Here is a 24605-nt window from a genome sequence, read left to right as displayed (position 1 = left end):
GGAGCCCCGTTCTCCTATAGTGTATATATAATTTGGGTTTGTCCACACTCGTACAGTTGGTCTGATCCCAGGCTATGTATCAGTGACTTCATTAACTGTAAGTAAATATAAAGTAGCCTGCCATTCTAATTAATTTGAGGGAGTGGCATTTGTATAGATGTACTTGTCTATAGTATGCTATACACTGCTGAATGTTTTTTATATCACGAAAATGGGGCCCTGGCGAAACCGAAACTAGGTTTAAGTTGATTATATTGCTTATGAGACGCGCAGGTTCAAATGTGTAATTATAATCCCTTCTGGATATTTATGTTTATAATCCTATGGAACGACCTATAGCTTTGTCCTATCCGGGCTACACAACCGGAAGAAAAAAAAACCCAAATGGAAACATGGAGGACATTGATCTACGTCAGGCAGTAGCCAAGAGCTGAGAACCGTTGTGTTCCCACAAGGCACTGCCTCCACTACACCCTGGTCACTCTCTCACTTACCCCCTGAACACTGACTCCACTACTACCTGGTCACTCTCTCATCTACACCCTGAACACTGCCTCCACTACACCCTGGACGTTCTCACCAATACACCCTGAACACTGCCTCCACTACACCCTGGACGTTCTCTCCACAACACCCTGAACAGTGCCTCCATTACACCCTGGACGTTCTCTCCAATACACCCTGAACAGTGCCTCCATTACACCCTGGACGTTCTCTCCAATACACCTTGAACACTGCCTCCACTATACCCTGGACGTTCTCACCAATACACGCTGAACACTGCCTCCACTACACCCTGGACGTTCTCTCCACAACACCCTGAACAGTGCCTCCATTACACCCTGGACGTTCTCTCCAATACACCATGAACAGTGCCTCCATTACACCCTGGACGTTCCCTCCCATACACTCTGAATACTCCCTACACTACACCCTGGTAAATCTCGCCCAAACAACCTGAATACTGCCTCCGAATATGATGGCGTGTGGACTCCCCCAAACGATCCTTACAGATTGTCTTCCTAGTCAAGGCAAGTAACTCTTTAGAGCATAACACCAAGCGGTAGTTATCAGTTACCGAGCTATCCACATTGCATTGTTACGCTTTACAAAACTCAAGCACAGCATAGAGATATCTTCCCTGCGAGGAGCCCCGTTCTCTTTAGTCATAGATAAGTTGGGTCGTCCCACACTCCTACAGTTGGCTTGTTCCGAGGCAATGTATCAGTGACTTCATTGACTGTAAGTAAATCTAAAGCAGCTAGCAATTCTAATTAATTTGAGAGAGCGGCATGTGTATATATGTACTTGGTTACAGTATGCTACACAATGCTGAATGTTGTGTATTTCACGAAAATGAAGCCCTGACCATACCGAAACTACTATATGATAGGTTTAAGTTGATTACATTGCTTATGAGATGCGCAGGTTGAAATGTGTATTAAAAATCACTTTTCAAATCGGGATATTTATGTATGTAATCCTATGGAACAACCTGTAGCTATGTCCTGTCCGGAGTACAAACCCGGAAGGATTAACACCCAACTTAAAACATGGAGGACATGTATCTAGGTCAGGTCGTAGACGAGAGACGAGAATCGATGTGAACCAACGGAGAAGGCATGACTCGAGATTACGGCGGAGAATACTTCCTTCATTACTGTGCATATTGTGGTGATTAATTACCCCTCGTGCATTCTGAGATTTTGATAAAGTAACTTTCTATAGTTTTATGTGTTAAAAATAGATATGGATATATACACCCTATACATGCAGAAACATATATACATGCATGTCATAACAGTATGACCCAAGCTGTAGACTTGGAACTCGTTCATTTTATATTTCAGTGTCAATGTGTTGTCACGGTGCGTCATAAACATACCTCTTACCCACTTACACCCCGACACTGCCTCCAATACACCCTAGTAAATCTCTCCCCAACACCCTGAAAACATCCGTCACTACATCCTGGACCCACTCTCCTCAACACCCAGCCTTAAAACAACCGCCACCACAATCTGTCCGTTGTCTCCCCAACAACCTGAAAACAGCCGTCACTACACCCTGGGCGTTCTTTCCGAAACACTCTGAATACTGCCTCCACTACACCCTGGTAAATCGCTCCCTTACGCTCTTAATATTGCCTCCACTACACCCTGGTTAATCTCTCCCTAAAACTCTGAATATTGCCTCCACTACACCCTGGTAAATCTCTTCCCTGCACACTGAATACTGTCTCCACTACACCCTGGACTCTCTCATCTACACCCTGAACACTCCCTCCAATATACCCTGGACTCACTCGCCTCAACACCCTGAACACAGCGGCCAATACACCCTTGACGTTCCCTCATATACACTCTGAATACTGCCTCCACTACACCCTGGTAAATCGCTCCCCTACGCTCTGAATATTGCCTCCACTACACCCTGGTTAATCTCTCCCCTACACTCTGAATACTGCCTCCATTACAACCTGGTAAATATCTCCCCTACACTCTGAATACTGCCTCCATTACAACCTGGTAAATATCTCCCCTACACTCTGAATACTGCCTCCACTACAACCTGGAAAACCTCCCCCATGCACTCTGAATACTGCCTCCACTACACCCTGGTAACTCTCTACCTTACACTCTGAATACTGCCTCCACTTCACCCTGGTAAATATCTCCCCTACACTCCGAATACTGCCTCCACTATACCCTGGTACATCTCTCCCCTACACTCCGAATACTGCCTCCACTACACCCTGGTAAATATCTCCCATGCACTCTGAATACAGTCTCCACTACACCCTGGTAAATATCTCCCATGCACTCTGAATACTGCCTCCACTACACCCTGGTAAATCTCTCCCTTACACTCTGAACACTGCCACCACTACACCCTGGTCACTCTCACACCTACGCCCTGAACACTGCCTCCACTGCACACTGTTCACTCTCTCACCTACACCCTGAACACTGAATCCATTACACACTGGTCACTCTCTCACCTACGCCCTGCACACTGCCTCCACTACACCATGGTAAATCTCTCCTATGCACTCCGAATACTGCCTCCACTACACCCTGCTAAATCTCTCCCCTACACTCTGAATACTGCCTCCACTACACCCTGGTAAATCTCTTCCCTGCACACTGAACACTGCCTCCACTACACCATGGACTCTCTCATCTACACCCTGAACACTCCCTCCACTATACCCTGGACTCACTCGTCTCAACACCCTGAACACAGCGGCCAATACACCCTGGACGTTCCCTCACATACACTCTGAATACTGCCTCCACTACACCCTGGTAAATTTCTCCCCAACACCCAGAATACGGCCTCCGAATATGATGGCGTGTGGACCCCGCCCCGCTTTGGTCGACCACGTGTGTATAGGAGAATTATACCGAGGAAGTTGCCTCGACGATCCTTACAGATTGTCTTCACAGTCAAGGCAAGTAACTCTTCAGAGCATAACACCAAGCGGTAGTTATGAGTTACCGAGCTATAGTATTATAAATCAACACGAAATCCACATTGCATTGTAACGCATTACAAAACTCACATGCACAGCATAGACATATCTTCCCTGCGAGGAGCCCCGTTCTTTTTCTTATAGTCATAGCTAAGTTGGGTTTGCCCACAGGCCTACATTTGTCCTATTCCGAGGCAATGTATCAATGACTTCACTGACTGTAAGTAAATATAAAGTAGCTAGCAATTCTAATTAATTTGAGAGAGCGGCATGTGTATAGATGTACTTGTCTATACTTTGCTATACAATGCTGCATGTTGTTTATATAACGAAAAGGGAGCCCTGACGAAACCAAAACTAGGTTTATGTTTATTATATTGCTTATGAGACGCACAGGTTCAAATGTGTAATTACAATCACTTTTCAAAGCTGGATAATTATGTATATAATCCTATGGAACGACCTATAACTTTGTCCTGTCTGGGCTACAAACCCGGAAGAATAAATAACCAACTAAAAACATGGAGGACATTTATCTAGGTCAGGTCGTAGCCTAGAGCCGAGAACCGCTATGTTCCCAAAGTAAAGGCACTGCCTTCACTACACCCTGGTCACTCCCTCACCTACACCCTGGTCACTCTCTCACCTACACCCTGGTCACTCTCTCACCTGCCCCCTGAACACTGCCTCCACTACACCCTGGTCACTCTCTCACCTGCCCCCTGAACACTGCCTCCACTACACCCTGGTCACTCTCTCACCTGCCCCATGAACACTGCCTCCACTACACCCTGGTCACTCTCTCACCTACACCATGAACACTGCCTCCACTACACCCTGGTCACTCTCTCACCTACATCCTGAACACCGCCTCCACTACACCCTGGTCACACTGTCATCTACACCCTGAACACTGCCTCCACTACACCCTGGTCACTCCCTCATGTACACCCTGGCCGTTCTCTCCAATACACCCTGGACGTTATCTCCAATACAACGTGAACACTGCCTCCACTATACCCTGGACGTTCTCACCAATACACCCTGAAGAGTGAACGTTCTCTCGAATACACCCAGAACACTCCCTCCGTTATACCCTTGACTCACTCTTCTCAAAACCCTGAAAACAGCGGCCAATACACCCTGGACGTTCCCTCCCATACACTCTGAATACTCCTTCCACTACACCCTTGTAAATCTCTCTCCCCCCCAAAAAAACAACAAAACAAAACACACACACTCACTCCATCCCACCCGAACTCCCACCCACCCCAACTTCACCGCTTTGGTCGACCACGTGTGTACATGAGAAGTATAAGAAGAAAGTTGCCCAAACGATCCTTACAGATTGTCTTCCTAGTCAAAGCAAGTAACTCTTCAGAGCATAATACCAAGCGGTAGGTATGAGTTACCGAGCTGTCCACATTGCATTGTAACGCATCACAAAACTCATGCACAGCATAGACATATCTTCCCTGCGAGGAGCCCCGTTCTCTTTAGTCATAGATAAGTTGGGTTTGCCCACACTCCTACAGTTGGCTTGTTCCGAGGCAATGTGTGTGTGACTTCTTGACTGTAAGTAAATCTAAAGTAGCTAGCAATTCTAATTAATTTGAGAGAGCTGCATGTGTATATATGTACTTGGTTACAGTATGCTATACAATGCTGAATGTTGTGTATTTCACGAAAATGAAGCCCTGACCATACCGAAACTATAGGTTTAAGTTGATTACATTGCTTATGAGACGCGCAGGTTGAAATGTGTATTAATAATCACTTTTCAAATCGGGATATTTATGTATATAATCATATAGAACAACCTGTTGCTATGTCCTGTCCATAGGTGGCAGAAACCACTAAAAATCGAGACCAACAAGTAGACGAAGTCTTCAGGGTTGCATTCTCCTCATCAGAGGAATCCTCTAATGCACGTTTTTTTTTTTTTGCGTGTGCCATGGTTAGTGTAGTTAAGGTTCATCACCCCAGCTCCCCACCCACCACGGAGTGTCATAAAGACAATGCTAAATACCAGTGGACCTCCAACTGGCAGCACCAAGGATACTGAGGTGATATACTCAAGCAGAAGAATTAATTGAAAATTAATTAATCCACCAGAATGGCCCATGAGCCATTGCCTTCTGGGCAAACGACTCTAGGCATGTTAATGATTTGTCAATCAAAAAATCAAGTTTGGGTACATAAACAATATGTCAAGACCTAAAGTAAATGAAATTTGAATACAAATTTTGTGCAAATACAAATAATGCACAGGGCTCGACATGACCAGCCGATTGATAGAACCGGGCCCATTCTACCACCCGTCTAGGTGAAGTAAGGGTCGAAGTGGTGTATTGGGCAATGGAACGCTATTCCTGGAACCAGTGCCCTCAACCACCAGACTCCCGTCCTCCGCCGACACAGGGACGCAACCCACGGCAAACAGGTTGCCCATTTTAGTCGCCACATACGACCAGCAATTGGAGGCTGTGGAAATATTCTGCCTCGGTTCTACACGGGGGAAGAGCTATTCGCGTTACCCAGCACTCACCACGAGGAGGTTGCTCTTCACGAGTGCCTCGCCGGTGAAGAAGAAATCGTGATGTATTGCTAAACCACACTCATCTCCAGTTTCTCAAATTCAAAGGCTGTAAGGTATGCCACCGACAGGCAGCAAACGTTACTGTGGTGGACGTTGAAGGGGCGTGCAACAGAAGACTGCGATTCCTCTCTTTGGATATGTCCTATGGCGATGTTCCGATCGGCAGCGCTGAGTCTCGGCATTTTCGAACTTTACAATTTACAGTTTACAATTGAATGAGAAATTATTGGCTTATGCTTGCCTTTTTATAGCAACTACGAGTTACGAATGCCATAACTTGCATTTTGCTTTACTGTTTTCCTCCATGACATTTTTGAACAAGTGTGAAATCAGTGCCGTTTAAGACATTGCAAATCGACATTGGCTGCGTTTCGACGCACCGCTTGTCGAATATCAGGCCACCAACATTTTCCAATAACATATATCCAATTTATATACCAGATTTTTTGTGTAGTCAGGTTCAATGAACTACATATTATCTGTGCGTTTCTTGTTTTGAAGAGTGTATATTATTCTCATTTTGTTATACTGATGGGAAATGTCTTTATAGATTATTTAGCGTGACGTTACCTCTACAATAGGTACACGAAGTCTATTAAGTTTGAAAAGCGTCATTATAGCTGACGTTCAAAAATAGGGTTTCGTCTAAATAGTTACGACGCAAGAAACTTACTTTGAATTAAATTTGAGAAGCAATGCCACTCAATCTACTTTTTCCAGTATAACACATCAATCTAATCATACATGTCGTTGGTCATATAAACCTGAAACCTATGTCTACACTTGAATTGTGCTCGGACATGATACCGGCCTATGACCTTAAACCTTTCCGGGAACCTGTTCCATAAAAGGAATAACTCATGCATATTAATGACCCTACGTACTTGTTTTGCGAGGTTCGTAGAAGTGAGTTTCTTCGCATTTGCACTTTGTAATCCAATTAAAAGTCACAATACTCTTTTTGTATAGACAAAATGGTTGTTCTTGATACGGGTCTATTTACGTAGAACATAATCTCTGCAACAAGTGCGATTAGTTTCGAATGTTGGCCCAGGTCGAACTTTCAATTAGGCAAGCGGAGTTAGCTCTCTTCTCGAACCATCAATAATGCGGTTTCGCCTAACTTTATGCCATCTTCATCCAAATCTTGCACTCTTCCATGGATAAGCACCATCATATTTGAATATGTGCAGCATGTTATATTCATAGACTTCCATACTTTCTTTGTTTGTCGAATGGGTGTAGTTGACTGCGTCAGTCTTCTAATTTTGATTCTCATGCACAGGAAATTGATTTACATCACGTGACAGATTGCAAACACGTGTTTTTTTATGTTACCTTTTCTTTTCAAATTCATTTAATTTCATTTACTATTTCTTCTGAAAAGTAACATTAAATGTAAATGTTTATCCTACCTTAACTTCATTTATTTAGCCTAAATTTAATTATAAATATTATAGGGTTCCACCATTTATATATTTTTAACTGTCCATATTTATCGCTGTACGAATTATAACATATATTCATTGATAATTCTGTCCGAGTTGATAATTCTGTGTTGAATATCATGCCAGGTGGTGGAATGTTTCATCAGGATTCCATTCCCCCAGAACGCTTTCCCAGCGGAAGGTTTCAATGCTTACATATTTGTGTTCAGTTTCCAGTTTTATCAAAACAGCCGATCAGTTAGGCTGGGTCCCTATTATCATGTTTGTGTTTGTCTATTCCTATTTTCGTATTAGAAGTTAACACAGCTTTAGATCGGGCTGCGATTATACATCCGTGTGCATATCCACCCGTCCTTGACAAGCCTGTTGACCTGGTTACACACCCGTGTGAACAATACAGGCATTCAAAGCAAAACAGGTTTCAAATATCACAACAAAGATTATATTGTTAGGTGGTAGAATTCCAGGAAAAGGAGTTACTGTACACAGAAGGATGTCAAATAGCTAGACTGTTGCTGTAAAAACAATCTAACATGCATATTATTTTATCAGAATCGCACAACGGACTCCAATTCCTGCAGAAAGGTCCGTCGATTTAGCTGACACTCATGATATGACTTACTTACTGTTCGGCGTTAAACCCAATTCACTCACTCACGATCAATGCATATAATTTCAAAGATATGTTAAACGCCACGACATCATACTTATCTCCACTATGTTTTCAACAACCATATGAATCCCTGCCATAAGTCTGGTTTCGTATATATACCCGAACCTTGATATCTCGAACCCCGTTACCTTGAAAGTATCGATATCTCGAACCTATTCTCCGGTCCCGATCGCCCCACGATAGAAAATAAGTGTCCCCCGCCGTGATATTGCTGGAATATTGCTAAAAGTGGCGTAAAACCAAACTCACTCACTCACTCACTAGAGCATCTCGAGCATCTGGATTGCCAGTGGTGGCAGTATCCGTCAACACATAACTCAGGTTGAAACTGGTAAAGGGAGTTGTTATTGAATGCATGCATGATAATAGATTTAAACAACAAGGATAAGCTGGAATTGAATAGTTACAAAATATATTAGAGAGGATGAACAAGTCAGTAACAACTGCTAAAAGATTCAATAAAACCGCAAGAGAGCAGCCATGTATAATCTGATCATCTAACAGGCATAGTCATATACGTTTGGTACATTTGGTACGATGTATTTACAAATTTATTAAAATATAGTAAAAAACTGTACAGAGCCGTTGATGGGATAATGGTCCAGTGTTGTTGTCAAAGAAAATGAATTTATATCTCTACCTGCCACCAGTTGGACGACATATGTTTCTCCTTTTGTCTTGGATTGCACAGACGTGGCGCATTTGTATACATCGCATGTGGCCAACCCGGTCTGGTCATGTGACTTATTGTAACTGAAGGTAACACTATAAAGTCAGGGACTGGCATAATGCGGTGCTGTAGTTAGCGCTAGTACAGGACTCAGGCAGTGCTTGGTCACAGCTGGTAAGTATCGCTGATCTTTTTACTAATGATATACTGTTATAAGCTCGTAAAAGATTGATCATTATAACACCAAGCTCTTCATCCTATTTTTATGCAGTATATGTGATAAGTTTAAGAATGATTAACGGCTAATGGCTATTGGCATGCTTCAAACTGGTAGGATTCAACTAGAGGTGGCCAATATGGTCGACGTGTCTCAGTCCGCGATTTGCAGACACAAAACGTTAATGATCGGCCTCGCACAGGGCGCTCTTGTTCAATGTAGAACACAAAATAGTAATATTAAGAGTTACTTAAGGGATAACTTTAAAAATTCATAAAATGGGAACTGGCATTTCTGCAACATGTTAAAACGTTTCGAATGAAAACAAGAGGAATACTAGTAAAATGTAATTGTTTTGCCTCATATATGGTTACCATCGTACTTACTGAATACATATTATCGAAATCGGTGAAATAAATGCAGTAGACTATTCAGGTCACGTCTCACTTTAATTATTGAGATACCTTTTCTAACACATTTTATGAATTTAGGGCATTTGTTACAAAGAAAACTAAACAACTAACGATATAACGGGAATGTATATGTTTGTTTGTTGTTTAACACCGTAAGCAGCAATATTCCAGCTATATGACGGCGGTCTGTAAATAATAGTCTGAACCAAACAATCAAGTGATTGACATCATCAGCAACGATCCACGCAATTGGGATACGATGACATGCATCAACCAAGTTAGCGAGCCTGATCACCTGATCCTGTTAGTCGCCTCTTACGACAAGCATCGTCGCTTCGTACGGCAAGTATGGGTTGCTGAAGATTTATTGCGGGTCAACGGGACGGTATAAAACACATATTCCATACATGAATTGTCATACTTAAATCTTTCATGAAAGTAATGTGCGCTGCTGCCGCTCCAAATATGTATCGAGTGAAATCGAGGAAATATATATCGAGGAGATGTTATCAATGTTTGGACACGCACCGTCTACGTCATCAATATGCACTAACTGAACACATAACGGTTGTTGGTAAGGAGTTACGCCGCTTTTTACAGTACCGGTATTCCAGTTTTATCACGGCGTGTCAGCTTAATGTGAGAGGAAAACCCGAAGTTATGCAGGTCTAAGACGTTTACAACTTCGGTGAAACCCACAAGCACGGTTTGGTGCTGACAAACCTAGAAACATAATCGGGGCGAAACGGGATTCGAACCCACAATCATAGGTTTCTGGCGTGCCCAAGAGACGCAACTCAGCACAGCAAATCGCGGCGTTTTTTAAACAACATTTATCATTGTTAAAAAATTAAATTCCCTACCTCAAGTACACCATTGACAGTAGTCCTGTATATCGGCTGTCTCTTTTTACCTTCAACAGAAGTCCTCTCCACTGTAAACTATCCACAACCAGTTGCAAAACTAATTTGGCAATGATGTAATAGAGGTAGTAGTCATAGACTTATTAACAATGTTAACTGTTGTTTCTTATGATCCTTGGTTCGAAGCCGGGTTCTCCCCGATTATATTTCTAGGTTTGTCAACACCATACCTGTACTCGTCCAGCGTGGTAAACCAGCTCAGGCATCGCGACATAACTGGAACATTGTTCAAAGCGGCGTTAAACGTAACTCAGTCACTATTTCCTACACTTTGTGTAATTCCAGAACGCCGAATATTATCTAGGCCGCCAGCATTATTGACCACAGACGAAACTGGCGCATTTGAACAAACAGGGGTCTCCACCGCTGCCTACAGAATTACGACTGTGATGTTTTGTTTGATTTCTTAGAAGTTGACGGATGACCAAAATGGACACAATTTATGGATAACAACATCGTTATTTCACTGTAATAGCAACGTTTCGGTATAGGTCCTCACACCGTTGTCAAGCGTCATCATTTAGGTGCTTTACGTCCACTTCAGAAAGTTTCAATTTCGTACATGGGTACAGGTGGGTTTAAGGAATAATATATAATTATAGTGAATAAAGATATAACACACCTGGACCAAAAAACTATAACCTAAGGTAGTGCCCATTTAAGTAATATGTTAAGTTACAGAGAAGTTGTTACTTATATACAAGATATTAAATAAGTACTTGACATGGATGTAGAGGAGATGTATTCTATTTAGTATGTATGGAAAATAGTGGTAATACGGTAAATATTCAGAGTAATGATATATAGGTAAATAATAAGGAAATGATAGATAGATAGATAGATAGATAGATAGATAGATAGATAGATAGATAGATAGATGGCATTTTTTTAAATGAAATTTGTTATTGATATGAAGACTGACGGAAGATTATTGGACTTAAGAGTATAGGCAGAACATTTTAAAGTGTACGGGAAGAGAATGGTAAAATCGAGGATGGTGAGCATGTTATAGGGGACACCAGTATGCATGGTTTAGATCCTTGGGTGAATTGCATTGTTGGCATTTGCCATCAGTGTGTCTCTTTTGTTTGTATAATGTATATTTTAAATTTGCTAAGCCACGGAGAATTCTGGAAATAATTGCATCTAAAAGTGTGAAATTTGAACATTTGTGCATTTATACTTGGAATTTCTCCATGGCCAGGGGAGAATCTGTACCGGTATAAAATCTAATTGGTCGACGCGCTACCACTGGAAAACGAGGGATATCACGTGTAATCAGTGCTCGTTTAACGGGTCATAAGCACCCCATTGACCCTCATGCGTAATTAAGTAAACAATGAATTGCGCATGCGTGTGACGTCACGGTCCGCTCTCCCATTCAACTTTTCTTGAAACCACACCCGCCACACTCCGGCGCAGTGGTGACTTCATAAATAACACCACTTCCACAGGCTAATTTGCATATCACGTGACGGGACTTTTTCTTGTTTGTAAACAAACTCGCTTTAACGGACTAATGCATTTGGTATTAAAGTATTTGGGGGCGCTTTACATATTGTTTTGCATAGTTATAGAAATATGCTACTACAACTGCAACAGTGAGTTTCATGACAATACATACTTACACTTAAAAGTGACCGTATCGCTGAAAAACAAATGCAATATCTTGAATGGACTGTGGAAGATGTGACGAATCGTCACATGGCGCTGGCCTGTGGGAGAGGTACTATGCTGGTCGCATGGAACTCTGGGTCCGACCAATCGAATAAACCGGATTAAAGTTTTTGAAAAGTTAAGAATGCATGGCTAACCCTTGCCCAAAGCAAAGCTAACCAACCCTAAGGACCGAAAAGGGGTGTTTGATCGTAAACACGTGTTGGTTTCCCTAAGACCGAAATTGGGTGTTCAGGGATAATTCTAGGCTGGGATGCTTTTAGCCCCTAAAATTTGAAAAAAAAGGCCCACATTTTCAAATACAATGGGGAATTTTAACATTGTGCTGCATGGGCAAGTGTGGGTGTACCAAGTGAATATATGAAATTTCAGATTAAAGGCCCATGTCAGAAAATTCCTTGAGTGAACCCTGGGTTTTGGATCGAAAAGACGTGTAAGTTTCCCTAAGACCGAAAAGGGGAGTTGGATCGTGGAGATCGGGATGTGCCTGGTAAACGGCATTATTGCCTAAACACGGTCACGCTCGCAAGATGGACGCCCCGTCGATCACCTGCCTATTTGTCAGATTATGTAGTTGACATGAATCATGAACTTTATGAAATAATGACAAAACGATCTTCATGTTAGGTCCTAGCCGAGTAGTTGAGGCTCATTTGTTGTCTTCTATGTAGGTTTGAGGTGGAGCCTGATAGTAGTAGTAGTAGTAGCACTGTGTGTTGGTAGGACCAGGTCTCCATGGCTAGTTAAGTGTTTCATATTGTATTGAGCTTGGTTTATTATGATTAATAATTGATATTGAGTTTAATACCGGAGCGTGGCACAGACCTAATTAGATTGTATAAGTGTTTGGTATATGTTCAAAAGGGTTTGTTCCTTTTTAGGAAAGTAATGCCTTCGTTATGTAGGTGCATTTTGAGTGTATAATTTGGCATATATTTGTTTCTTAATAATATTCTGATGTAGCTGCATGAAGTGCGTGCAACACCATGGCCCTATTGTTAATGCACTGGGTGCGTTTGTCCGAATGATACATGTCTCCCGACTAATGGTTTGCATGTCCTTGTTGTGATCATTTTGATCCGGGAAATTTGTCACTGACGCTGTAACACATTAGACCTCTTCAATTTGCACTTCTTCGTCCACTTATTTTGCTTTTATTGCCCAAAATATTTGTTTTTCGTTTCTTTTCTTTTTAAGAGTATCGACAGTTTGACAATTTGGAGTAATTTGGAGCATTTGTTTATTGAGTAGGTTTTGATTACTGGTTTACAGTCCAATTTATAAAATACACCTTTAGTTTGTCGCAATTACAGTAAAATAAAGAAGTTTTTATTAATAAATTGTGTCTCCTTTGACTGCCCTGTGATTCATTTTGCAACAGCTGAAGAGCTAGTTGGAACGGAGAAAAATGTAGTTGTTGACTTTTGCTTCTGGCGTGTCATGATGTCCAGTCAAGAAAGTTGAAGCAACAACACCAATATCATTAAATTCAGATGTTAGCGCTCTCTACCGCTACACTTTGGTCTGAGGACATTTTATAACAGGTGACGTCGGAATGACCTTGTATCCGACCAAACAGAGTGTCGCTTACGAGATCATGAAAGCGAATGTCTGAATGTGTTTTCTGATCATGCAACCTCGAAAAGTTTAACACGAGGCACTGCAAACGACAGTTACCAATATCACCAACTTCACGCCTGTTCGTATACGCCTCTCTTCAGGGTTCGGGTGCGCATGTAGAGGAACAGCGGCCTCAGGGATGTGGTCCGACATGAAGCGCACATGGCACATCAACATCTTAGCAATATACTCTGGCAGGATCGCCTCCAGAACATCCAGCTTGCCATTTCAACCGACAACATCATAATGGTGCGGTTTCTAAGAAGGTTTATGAATACTACTCCCCCCCCCCCCCCCCCCCCCCCCCCATCCCCCGATCATTTTGGTGCGCAGCGATATTGCAACAACACTTACGTAGTACTTTGAGTACTGCTGCTAGTGTTGCATAAATTCATGCTGTATGGTTGTAAAAAGTATTTAGAACGTGCATATGTCCACAAGAAATAAGCATACCAAACTATACCACATATATTACACATGGATTAGTGATGTCGTATGGTAACTATAGCTTAGAGGTATTGAGGGCGCTGCTGTGTGAACAATTCATGGTTTTGTAGCCAAAACATGCTATGATCTTACGCGCACTGTGTGCATGTAGACATAATTTAATATAGGTTGCATTTTTCAAATGTTGCACAGCTGCATGTGTTATATAGCTAAATCGAGCCCTGGTAGACGCATGACATACACTATTCGAGTAATATTTCTTATTTTTGAGTAGTTCAATTCCAGGTTAGAAAAGGTTCCCAAAAGTCTTCTGACCAAATGGATCGATAGGACATCCTTGGTGACTTGGTTGTTGATTATCATTGCATCCAGACGAATTGTGGCATAATATCAACAACTGGTTTGTATTTACAAGCCGCCATTAGATATCTGGAATATTGCTGTGTTCTGAGTAAGACAACAAATAAGCAACCTTAGTTTCAAATAGTTCACTCAATATTTTGTATTTCAGTTGTGACACCTTGGTGAAAGAAGGATGACAACAAAACAAAAACATGATGGAATCACAGTAATCTACAACAGAACAGTGGCAGGTAACCTTTTTGTTTGCTTTTAGGAGGGAGAGAACCAACCATCTGGTCATTACCTCATCTGAATCTGTATAATCGGTCTTTTATACTTGCCTTTACATTTATTTTCCTATATATTTTTTCACTTACTGTTTTTTCTTTTCAAATTACATAACCATTATTATGTACATTCCAAGTGTTTATGAAAGCCATCATAATGTGAAGAAACATGTTGTATTTTGGTGATATGAATTGATGTTTTTGTTTGCTTTTAGGAGGGGGCGATGGAACCACAGTACCCGACAACATAACAATGACAGGTAACCATACTTTCAGCACTATAAACGTTTTGTACCAGAAAGAACAAGCCATTTGGTCATTACCTCATCTGAATCTGTTTAATGGGTAGTGTATATTTGCCTTTACATTTATGATCCTGTATATTTCTTCACTTATATTTTTCTTTTCAAATTACATAACCAGTATTATGTACATTCCAAGTGTTTATCATGTGAAAAAACATGTTACTTTTTGGTGATATAAATTGATGTTTTTGTTTGCTTTTAGGAGGGGATCATGTGCATCATCAGAATATGGCTGCTATAGTTGAGGGTGGTATGGGGAATAACACCACCAACAGTATGTATTTCAGCACTTCTTTCCCATATGTTAACTAGGGACAACTTGCATAAACATATTTTTATATTTTCGGACATAATTGAGAAGTCAAACATAATCGTTTCATCCGTAGACTTAGAACTTAGAATACTAAGCATATTTAATACACTATTTGGGTATATTCTAAGTTCTAAATGTTCAGTTGTTCTTCACCAAGTGTTTATCATGTGAAGAAACATGTTACTTTTTGGTGATATAAATTGATGTTTTTGTTTGCTTTTAGGAGGGGATCATGTGCATCATCAGAATATGGCTGCTATTGTTGAGGGTGGTATGGGGAATAACACCACCAACAGTATGTATTTCAGCACTTCTTTCCCATATGTTAACTAGGGACAACTTGCATAAACATATTTTTATATTTTCGGACATAATTGAGAAGTCAAACATAATCGTTTCATCCGTAGACTTAGAACTTAGAATACTGAGCATATTTAATACACTATTTGGGTATATTCTAAGTTCTAAATGTTCAGTTGTTCTTCATTAACAAAGGACACATCAGTTAGTGAAATACAAATATATAATACCTCTCTGCTGGAATATGTGTGTCACAGTCTGTGCTCAATGATCAGGGGTGTCATAGAATAAGACTACAGTGATAACGAAAACGTGGTAACATGTTCACAGGTTTATTAAATTAGTACCAATTATACTCATGGTTGACAATTACAAATAAATCCACTCGGCGCTAATGCAGATCACACATTGTGATAACACTTTCTTAGTAAATAAAGATTCTCGTACTTTTTGGGGGGTTGAGTCCCGTCCGGGATTCGAACCCATGCTTGCCAGTGTGAGGCACCTTATCGCCAGCACACAAAGTCAGCGATCTTACCCACTCAGCCTCACTCTGGCATGTGTGTTTTCGAATCCCGGACGCGGCTCAACCCCAAAATGGAAGAGAATCTGTACTTTACTAAGAAAGTGTTATCCCAAATATAACATTTGTTACATTTGACCACTTTCTAAATGGCATTGTGTATTCATAGCTTTCGGCCATGGGAGCCGTGCCTATTTACACTTGTCAGAAGGCTACTCAAAGTACGTGATCTAGACTACCAGTTGTCGGACTTTCATTTTTGTGGAAGCCTCGGTGGCTGAGTGGGTTAGATCGCTGACTTTGTGTGCTGGCGATTAGGTGCCTCACTCTGGCAAGTATGGGTTCGAACCCAAAACGGGACTCACCCCCCCCAAAATAAGTACGATAATATGTACTTTACTAAGAAAGTGTCATCCCAAATATAAAATTTATTACATTTGACCACTTCTAAATGGCATTGTGTATTCATAGCTTTTGGCTATGGGAGACGTGCCAATTTACACTTGTCAGAGGGGTACTCAAAGTATGTGATCTAGACTACCAGTTGTCGGACTTTCATTTTTGTGGAAACCTCGGTGGCTGAGTGAGTTAGATTGCTGACTTTGTGTGCTGGCGATTAGGTGCCTCACTCTGGCAAGTGTGGGTTCGAACCCCGGACGGGACTCAACCCCCCAAAAACGTACGAGAATCTGTACTTTACTGAGAAAGTGTCATCCCAAATATAACATTTGTTGCATTTGACCACATTCTAAATGGCATTGTGTATTCATAGTAAATCAATAATAGACTCAACAAGAATATTTCTTTGTTGTTGTGGTTGACTGGGGGTGATTGTGGGTAAATATATATATTTCAGAACGTAGTGGGTGGGTTAGTTTAAGGGGGAGTTAAACGGCTGACGTAGTACCTACCTTTGTAGTCCTTGTGTAGAAGCTTATGCCCACGCGGGCGTAGTGGCTGCGAAGACGTGATGATGCCACGCTTCTTGCATGCTCGGCTAGGCGGAAGCCATGATTGGGAGAGCCGAGATGTAAGGAGCGTGTTCGTTTGTTGTGTCCGTTTTCCTGGTCACATGGTCCGCGTGTTGGCCTTATTTAAGCCTACCCTGGGTAGGGAATTGTCAGTCGTCACTCACCAGTACCTGGTAAGCACGGTCGACTCCTGCGTCCTTTTATTATTTATTATAGGGCTTTCGTTGAGATGTTAGATTAGGAGGTATGGGGTGGGGAAAAGTAAAGTAGGTATTAAATAGGTTTGTTTTATAGACGTTTTACTTTTGGGAGTTAAGTTAGAGGGGTGGTTAAGAGAACAAGTTTAACTAATAAGGTTGAATGGGTTTACGTAGGTAGGGAAGGAGTAAAGATTACGTAGGTTATAGAGTAAAGAAGGATTTTGCCCCTGTTTGTGTTTGTTTGTTAAATAAACTTTTAATCAAACTTCACTCTTTGTGTTTTAAATACGGCAAAATACGTATCCTACATCTACACCGTACACACCTCTACCTTTTGTAGGAGATGCTGTCGGTTTAAGGAGTGGACAGGTTGGCAGGGATACATATCTGGGGTCAAGCTATAATGTACCTGCACATCGGAACGCTGATTATCGGTTGTTGGGTCACTCTTTACCAGACGGCATCATGACGGGTGGCCGTTCTGTTCATTTCAGTACACCAGAAATGACGCAGGATAGGTCGAGGGTTGATTTTCCCAGTCCAAGAGGTTTTGATAGTGCAAGGCCATTAAATACAGCAGGCACGGTTTTGTCAGAATTTGAGAAGACTAGGGTTTCTCATCAGGAAGTAGACCTGACAAATTTGTTTTTTTACATTACAGCATTTCAGTATAAGGTTCAGCAGTTTGGAGATGTGACGAATGTGATCTTCAGCGCAACGCAGAACACTGGTCAATCGGAGGACGAAGAGAAACCACTGACCACAGTACAGAAGATCAGGAGTGAGTTCCAGAGGATAACAACTCCTCCCAATTATAGTCATAAAGCATTAGCATGAATTACATGATGAGAGAAATAGCATAGCCATCAGACATTAGCCTTGAAAATAATGATAGATACAATCTAGTCATCAAGCATGAAGCATTAACATGGTGAAAGTATAGTGCAGCAATAGTTAGATAGGGATAACAGACCAAACGCTGCAATATAATGGCTGCTCAATATACAGCGAATTCATTTGAAAAGTTTCCATTTCTCAATCATGTTATATTTCAAAAATTCTGAACCATTACTCTTTCAATCTTAAAAATATACATTACATGTCAGGAAAATGAGATAAATTAAAAACAATTATTGTAAATATGAAAAGTAACATCAAGTAAACACGTTTTGTCTTGAAGAAAAGCTTTTGTTATTTCCAAAATTGTTTTACATAATAATTTACATTTCAATTATAGATGAGAGTGAATCTCAGATTCACATTTGCGATTTAACCACTGATTCGTAGCTCATTTACTAATACATGACACATTGATCCGTTGTTTGATCAGATAATAACTTATCACATAGTACAGCAAGTTTGGAAAGTATTTTAGTGGATATCAGGCCTGAAAAGATTATCAGATTTGTAAGTTCGAATATATTTTGCGGTTTTTCAGAACGAACAGAATCAAGGATACAGTCATGGACCCAAGGTATGGTTAAGACACAGGCACATCAGGAGGTGATGGAGAAGATTGACAGAGGAGCAACATGGGTGACAATAAAGGGAAGACCAGGAGAGGGGAAGTCTACAGTGGCCTACATGGCCCTCAGAGATCTGCACAGCCAAGGGAGACAAGTATTCCAAGTTGTGTCCCCAGACGAATTCAATGAGGTAACCAGGACTTGTACCAACCCGGTGATTATGTTGGATGATATATTTGGTGATCTGGAATTTGACGTTGCAGAGTGGACCAAGTGGAGACCCTCTCTTCGGCCCATTCTTGATTTGCAAAAGCCTGACGTAGAGCTGAATGGAGCTTTGAATGCGTCAACTGACATCAATCCAGAGCAAAATAGAAAGAAACAGTCTTTATTTATTCTTGTAGGACGTGATTATGTACTAAAATCCTCTTTACCAGACCTTGGAAGAGTGAAAGAATATCTTACAAGTAGTAAACATCTTGTCCAACTCTCACCAACCAGAGGTCATGAAGAAAAACTGAATATTTTGAAATCAATTTTTCGAATGGAAGGTGTTGACTTTGAGGAAAAGGTCATGTTTGAATTGAGCCACATTGACTGTCCACATGGGTTTCCACATGTCTGTAGACTTTTTGCAACAACCTTTAAACAGAATCCCAAGGTATCAGCAAAGGAGTTTTTCGCGAGTCCTCTTGTATTTCTAAACCAAACGTTGCAGAAATTAATAAACAATAAATCAAAGGGTCAACTCCTGAAGGCAATGATCCAAGGAGATGGGAAAGTGTCTCAGTCTGAATTGTATAAAGACAAATACAAGATGCATGACTGTGTTTCATCTGCCAATGAGCTTGTTGGGTCATATCTGAAGCTGGAAGATGGTACATACATGTTTGACCATCCATCAATCTATGACAGTGTTGCATTTCTTCTGACTGAAAAAGATCCAGTATTTGTCATTGAGAATTGTAGTCTCTCATTCATCAACCAGCGACTGAGGCATGGGACTGTTGAAAACCAAGAGTTGGTTGCAGACATCCCACTTTTCTGCATTGACAACTTGGTGCAGAGATTTGCCCTGGAGATTCAGCTGGGCAACTTGGCATATGTAATCTCACACCAAGTCTGTTGTGATCCCGACTTCATTGATAAACTGATGAACATACTGAATGTACAATATCAAATATCTGTAAATACATTTCTGAGGAACACTGATAAAGAAACACTACAATCCTGTTTGGAGTTGCTTCCAAGCAACAAATCTTCAACCATGGTGAAATACATACTGGAGAAGGGAAACATTACACTGCAACAGATGGAGATAGATGAGATCTTATTGGGTGTGTGCAAACATGCTACAGGTAATGTGCTAACATATCTGACAAAACATGTAAAACTGGACGTCGATGCTACATACGGACACAGTGAGCAGACCCCGCTGATGCTGGCAGCTGAGACTGGAGATTGTAACTTTGTACACCAGATACTTCGCCTTCATCCTGATCTGAATGCATCTGACAGATATGACAAAACTGTGTTGCATTACCTGTGTGAACATGGTCTTGTGTCAGCTGTGGAGTATGTGATCGACAAGGGTGTAGATATTGATGTTACAGATCAGATGCGTCAAACTTCACTTTTTCTAGCGTGTTGGTCTGGTCACAAGGGCGTAGTGAAACTGTTACTGGATAGAGGAGCAGCAGTAAATGTGGATAACTATCATACGTCTCCTCTAGATGCGGCTTGTCTCAGAGGCTACAAAAAACTGGTGCCGGATAGAGGTGATGATGATTCTATGGTTTTGACATGTTTGAAAGGAATGGAGGAAACAGAAACGTTTTTGCTGGACGTAAGAAGACTTATTCCTTCTCTCGATAACCCTTTTAAGCCTCTGTATGCAGCATGTACGCGTGGACATACCAACATTGTTAAGACTTTACTCTTAGCAGGAGCTGAGCTTAGTGGCGACGAAGTGTGTGCTGCATGTACAAGTGGGAATCTGGATATTGTTAAGATGCTGTTTGATGAAGGGGGGACAGTCAATATGATATCGAAGGACGGACAACTCCCTCTTCATGCAGCATGTGAAAGTGGAAAGCTGGATGTCGTGAGAGTTTTGACGGGGAAAGGAGCAAATGTCAGCATGGTGGCTCCAAATGGAAATACTACACTGCACGCAGCGTGCAAGCGAGGAAGCCACGAAGTTCTTTTATTTTTACTTGAAAAGCTTCATACGTCTCACGGAGAAGAGGAAGAAGACGTTTTCAGGCAGCAGAAAGCTGACATAAATTCCAATATACAGACAAGAGACATCCCGGCAGTGAATGTAGAGGATAACACAAGAAACACACCACTTCATGGAGCATCAATGTGTGGATCGAAAGAGTGTGTTGACATGTTACTGAAGGCTGGGGCTGATGTAAAAGTACAAAACAAGACAGGCGACACTCCACTTCATGAAGCATCAGGGTGTGGATCTCAAAAGTGTGTTGATATGTTACTGAAGGCTGGGGCTGGTGTGAATGTCGAGAATACAACAGGAAACACGCCACTTCACGGAGCATCAAAACGTGGATCGAAAGAGTGTGTTGACATGTTACTGAAGGCTGGGGCTGATGTGAATGTACAGAATACAACATCTGGCGTATCGTGTGGATCGAGAGAGTGTGATCATCTGTTACTGAAACCTAGGGCTGATATACAGATACAGGATGGAACAGGCGACACACCACTTCATAACGCATCAAGTTGTGGATGTCAAAAGTGTGTTGATCTGTTACTGAAGGCTGGGGCTGATGTAAAAGTACAAAACCAGACAGGCGACACTCCACTTCATAACGCATCAGGGTGTGGATCTCAAAAGTGTGTTCATATGTTACTGAAGGCTGGAGCTGATGTAAAAGTACAAAACAAGACAGGCGACACTCCACTTCATGAAGCATCAGAGTCTGGATCTCAAAAGTGTGTTGATATGTTACTGAAGGCTGGAGCTGTCGTGAATGTCGAGAATACAACAGGCGACACACCACTTCATAGAGCATCAAAACGTGGATCGAAAGAGTGTGTTGACCTGTTACTGAAGGCTTCGGCTGCAATACAGGTACATAATAAAAGAGGCGACACACCACTTCATGGCGCATCATTGTATGGATCGAAAAAATGTGTTGACATGTTACTGAAGACTGGGGCTGATGTGAATGTACAGAATACAACAGGCAACACACCACTTCATGCAGCTTCGGGGTATAAATCGAAAGAGTGTGTTGACGTGTTACTGAAGGCTGGGGCTAATGTGAATGTACAGAATACAAAAGGAAACACACCACTCCATTTCGCATCAAATAGTGGATCGAAAAAGTGTGTTGACCTGTTACTGAAGACCGGGGCTGATGTGAGAGTACAGAATACAATAGGAAACACACCACTCCATGGCGCATCAAACAATGGATCGAAAAAGTGTGTTGACCTGTTACTGGAGGCTGGGGCTGATGTGAATGTACAGGATACAACAGGAAACACACCACTTCATGAAGCATCATTGAATGGATCGAAAGAGTGTGTTGATCTGTTACTGAAGGCTGGGGCTGATATACAGGTACAGAATAGAAAAGGCGACACACCTCTTCATAACGCATCCAGGTATGGATCTCACAGGCGTGTCGATATGTTAGTGAGGGCTGAAGTGAAGGACGACACACCACTTCTTGGAGCATCAATGTATGGATCGAAAGAGTGTGTTGACCTGTTACTGAAGGCTGGGACTGATGTGAATGTACAGAATACAAAAGGAAACACACCACTTCATTGCGCATCATTGAATGGATCGAAAAAGTGTGTTGACCTGTTACTGAAGGCTGGGGCTGATGTGAATGTACAGAATACAACAAGGAACACGTCACTTCATGGCGCATCATTATGTGGATCGAAAGAGTGTGTTGATCTGTTACTGAATGCTGGGGCTGATACACAGGTACGGAATATACAAGGTGACACACCACTTCTTAACATATCCAGGTGAGGATCTCAAAAGTGTGTTGATATGGAGCTGATATTCAGGTATAGAATTACACTTGCGACACACCTCTTCATGGTGCATCACTTCCCGGATGGAAAGTGTGTTGCACTATTACTGAAGGCTGGAGCTGATATTAAGGTACAGAATTACACTGGCGACACACCACTTCATCACGCAGCAGTTCCCGGATCAAAAGAGTGTGTTGATCTATTACTGAAGGCTGGAGCTGAGGTCAATGTACAGAATAGCAGAGGCGACACACCACTCCATGGATCATCAATACAGGAATAGAAAGAGTACGTAGATATATTACTGGAGGCTGGAGCTGGTGTGAATGTACGGAATAACACAGCAACACACCACTTCTTGGCGCATCAATGTCACGATGGAAAGAGTGTGTTGACCTGTTACTGACTGTTGGAGCTGATGTGTATGTACAGAATAACAAGGGAGCCACACTGTTTCTTGGAACATTATGCGTAGGTGCATGGAGCAGCAATGCGTGGATCGAAAGAGTTTATTATGTTACTGAAAATCGGAACTGTTGTAAACTTACACAACAAACACAAGCGACACACGCCTCTGCATTAAGGAGTGGCTCTCAAAAGTATGTTGATATGTTACTGAAGGCTGGAGCTATTTTGAATGTACAGAATAACAATGGGGCCACCCTGCTTCTTCGAACATTATGCGTGGGTGACAAAAGGTTGTGCACTGGTTATGTACCTCTTCATGAACATCGAGGAGCGAATAGAAATGATGTTTTGATATGTTACCGGAGTTCATATAAATGTAAATAATAACACAGACGTCACACGAGTCGATAGAGCATCAGTGAGTGGATCGAAAGAATGACTTCACATGTTACTTATGGCAGGAGCCGATGTAAATGTACAACATACCACAGGTGACACATCATTGAGGTGAGGGGTGAGGTAAGGTGAGGTGAAATGGGGTTGAATTAAACCTCATTGTGCTTGGCCGTCAGCTGACTGTGTATACCGCTCAGTGCCGTATTGTGATGACGTCGTACATTGTATCCAAAGCGTTACAACGTTCTTATTTCTCACCCTGTATAACATCCATCTCTTGTTGATTCTCTTTCCAACGGTATATAAAGTCAGCAAATTCAAACGATACATGCACGGAACTAGCCAACGGTGAAAGTAACGCTATTCTAGGTTTGGTACTTTTTTACATTAATCGTAATATGGAAATGCCCTTATGTGACAACTGAAGTCAACCAAGCGCAGGAGTTTGAAATCTAACTGGCAAATAATTCATATCATTGAAAATATATATCATATCGATAATAGGCATTTGACATTTATTTCAAAGTATACATTCACTGGGGTTTGTCCACGAGATTAATTTATCGAAAAAAAGTCCAAATTAAATTTCAGTGTTTTGACGTAAAAGAAATTGACGGTGGTCGTGATTAGTTCATACGCAGACTGCTTCAATGAGTATGTTACAGCACGAATGACAGTTTAGATTAGATATCCTGACACTAAGGTAAAGCCATAGATTGCTATAGACGGTCACTGTCAGCCCAGATACGGATCGAGTCGATACTTCGATAGTGTGGATGTGCATGTCTTCGTTTTTTTCACTAAGGTTCGGTCGTAGCGAGGATATTCGTAATCGTTCATGCAGTCAAACCCTCTGACGTTGCTCAATGTATACTGAAACGCTGAATTTAAGATTAAAGGCTCTAAATGATC

At 41.6% G+C, this 24605-nt stretch overlaps 1 protein-coding gene across 2 annotated transcripts; it reads left to right on the top strand.

The window, feature by feature from the left end:
* Positions 1-48: 48 nt before the first annotated feature.
* Positions 49-22992, top strand: LOC124116507 (serine/threonine-protein phosphatase 6 regulatory ankyrin repeat subunit A-like). 2 transcript variants are annotated; one of them, XM_048394562.1, is made up of 7 exons: positions 49-97; positions 14674-14755; positions 15007-15051; positions 15299-15370; positions 15633-15704; positions 18065-18184; positions 18842-22992. In XM_048394562.1, exons 2-7 carry the CDS (start codon positions 14698-14700, stop codon positions 22882-22884), a joined length of 4410 nt encoding a protein of 1469 aa, XP_048250519.1. In that variant the 5' UTR covers positions 49-97; positions 14674-14697; the 3' UTR covers positions 22885-22992. The 2 variants fall into 2 exon arrangements, with proteins under 2 accessions (XP_048250519.1, XP_048250518.1); XM_048394561.1 differs by lacking the exon at positions 49-97 and adding an exon at positions 1162-1242.
* Positions 22993-24605: the final 1613 nt, after the last annotated feature.

The sequence above is a fragment of the Haliotis rufescens genome, unplaced genomic scaffold (assembly GCF_023055435.1).
Source record: "Haliotis rufescens isolate VD_foot unplaced genomic scaffold, xgHalRufe1.0.p SCAF_13, whole genome shotgun sequence".
Classification (NCBI taxonomy): Eukaryota; Metazoa; Mollusca; class Gastropoda; order Lepetellida; family Haliotidae; genus Haliotis; species Haliotis rufescens.
This window is presented reverse-complemented; position numbering and strand designations above follow the sequence as displayed.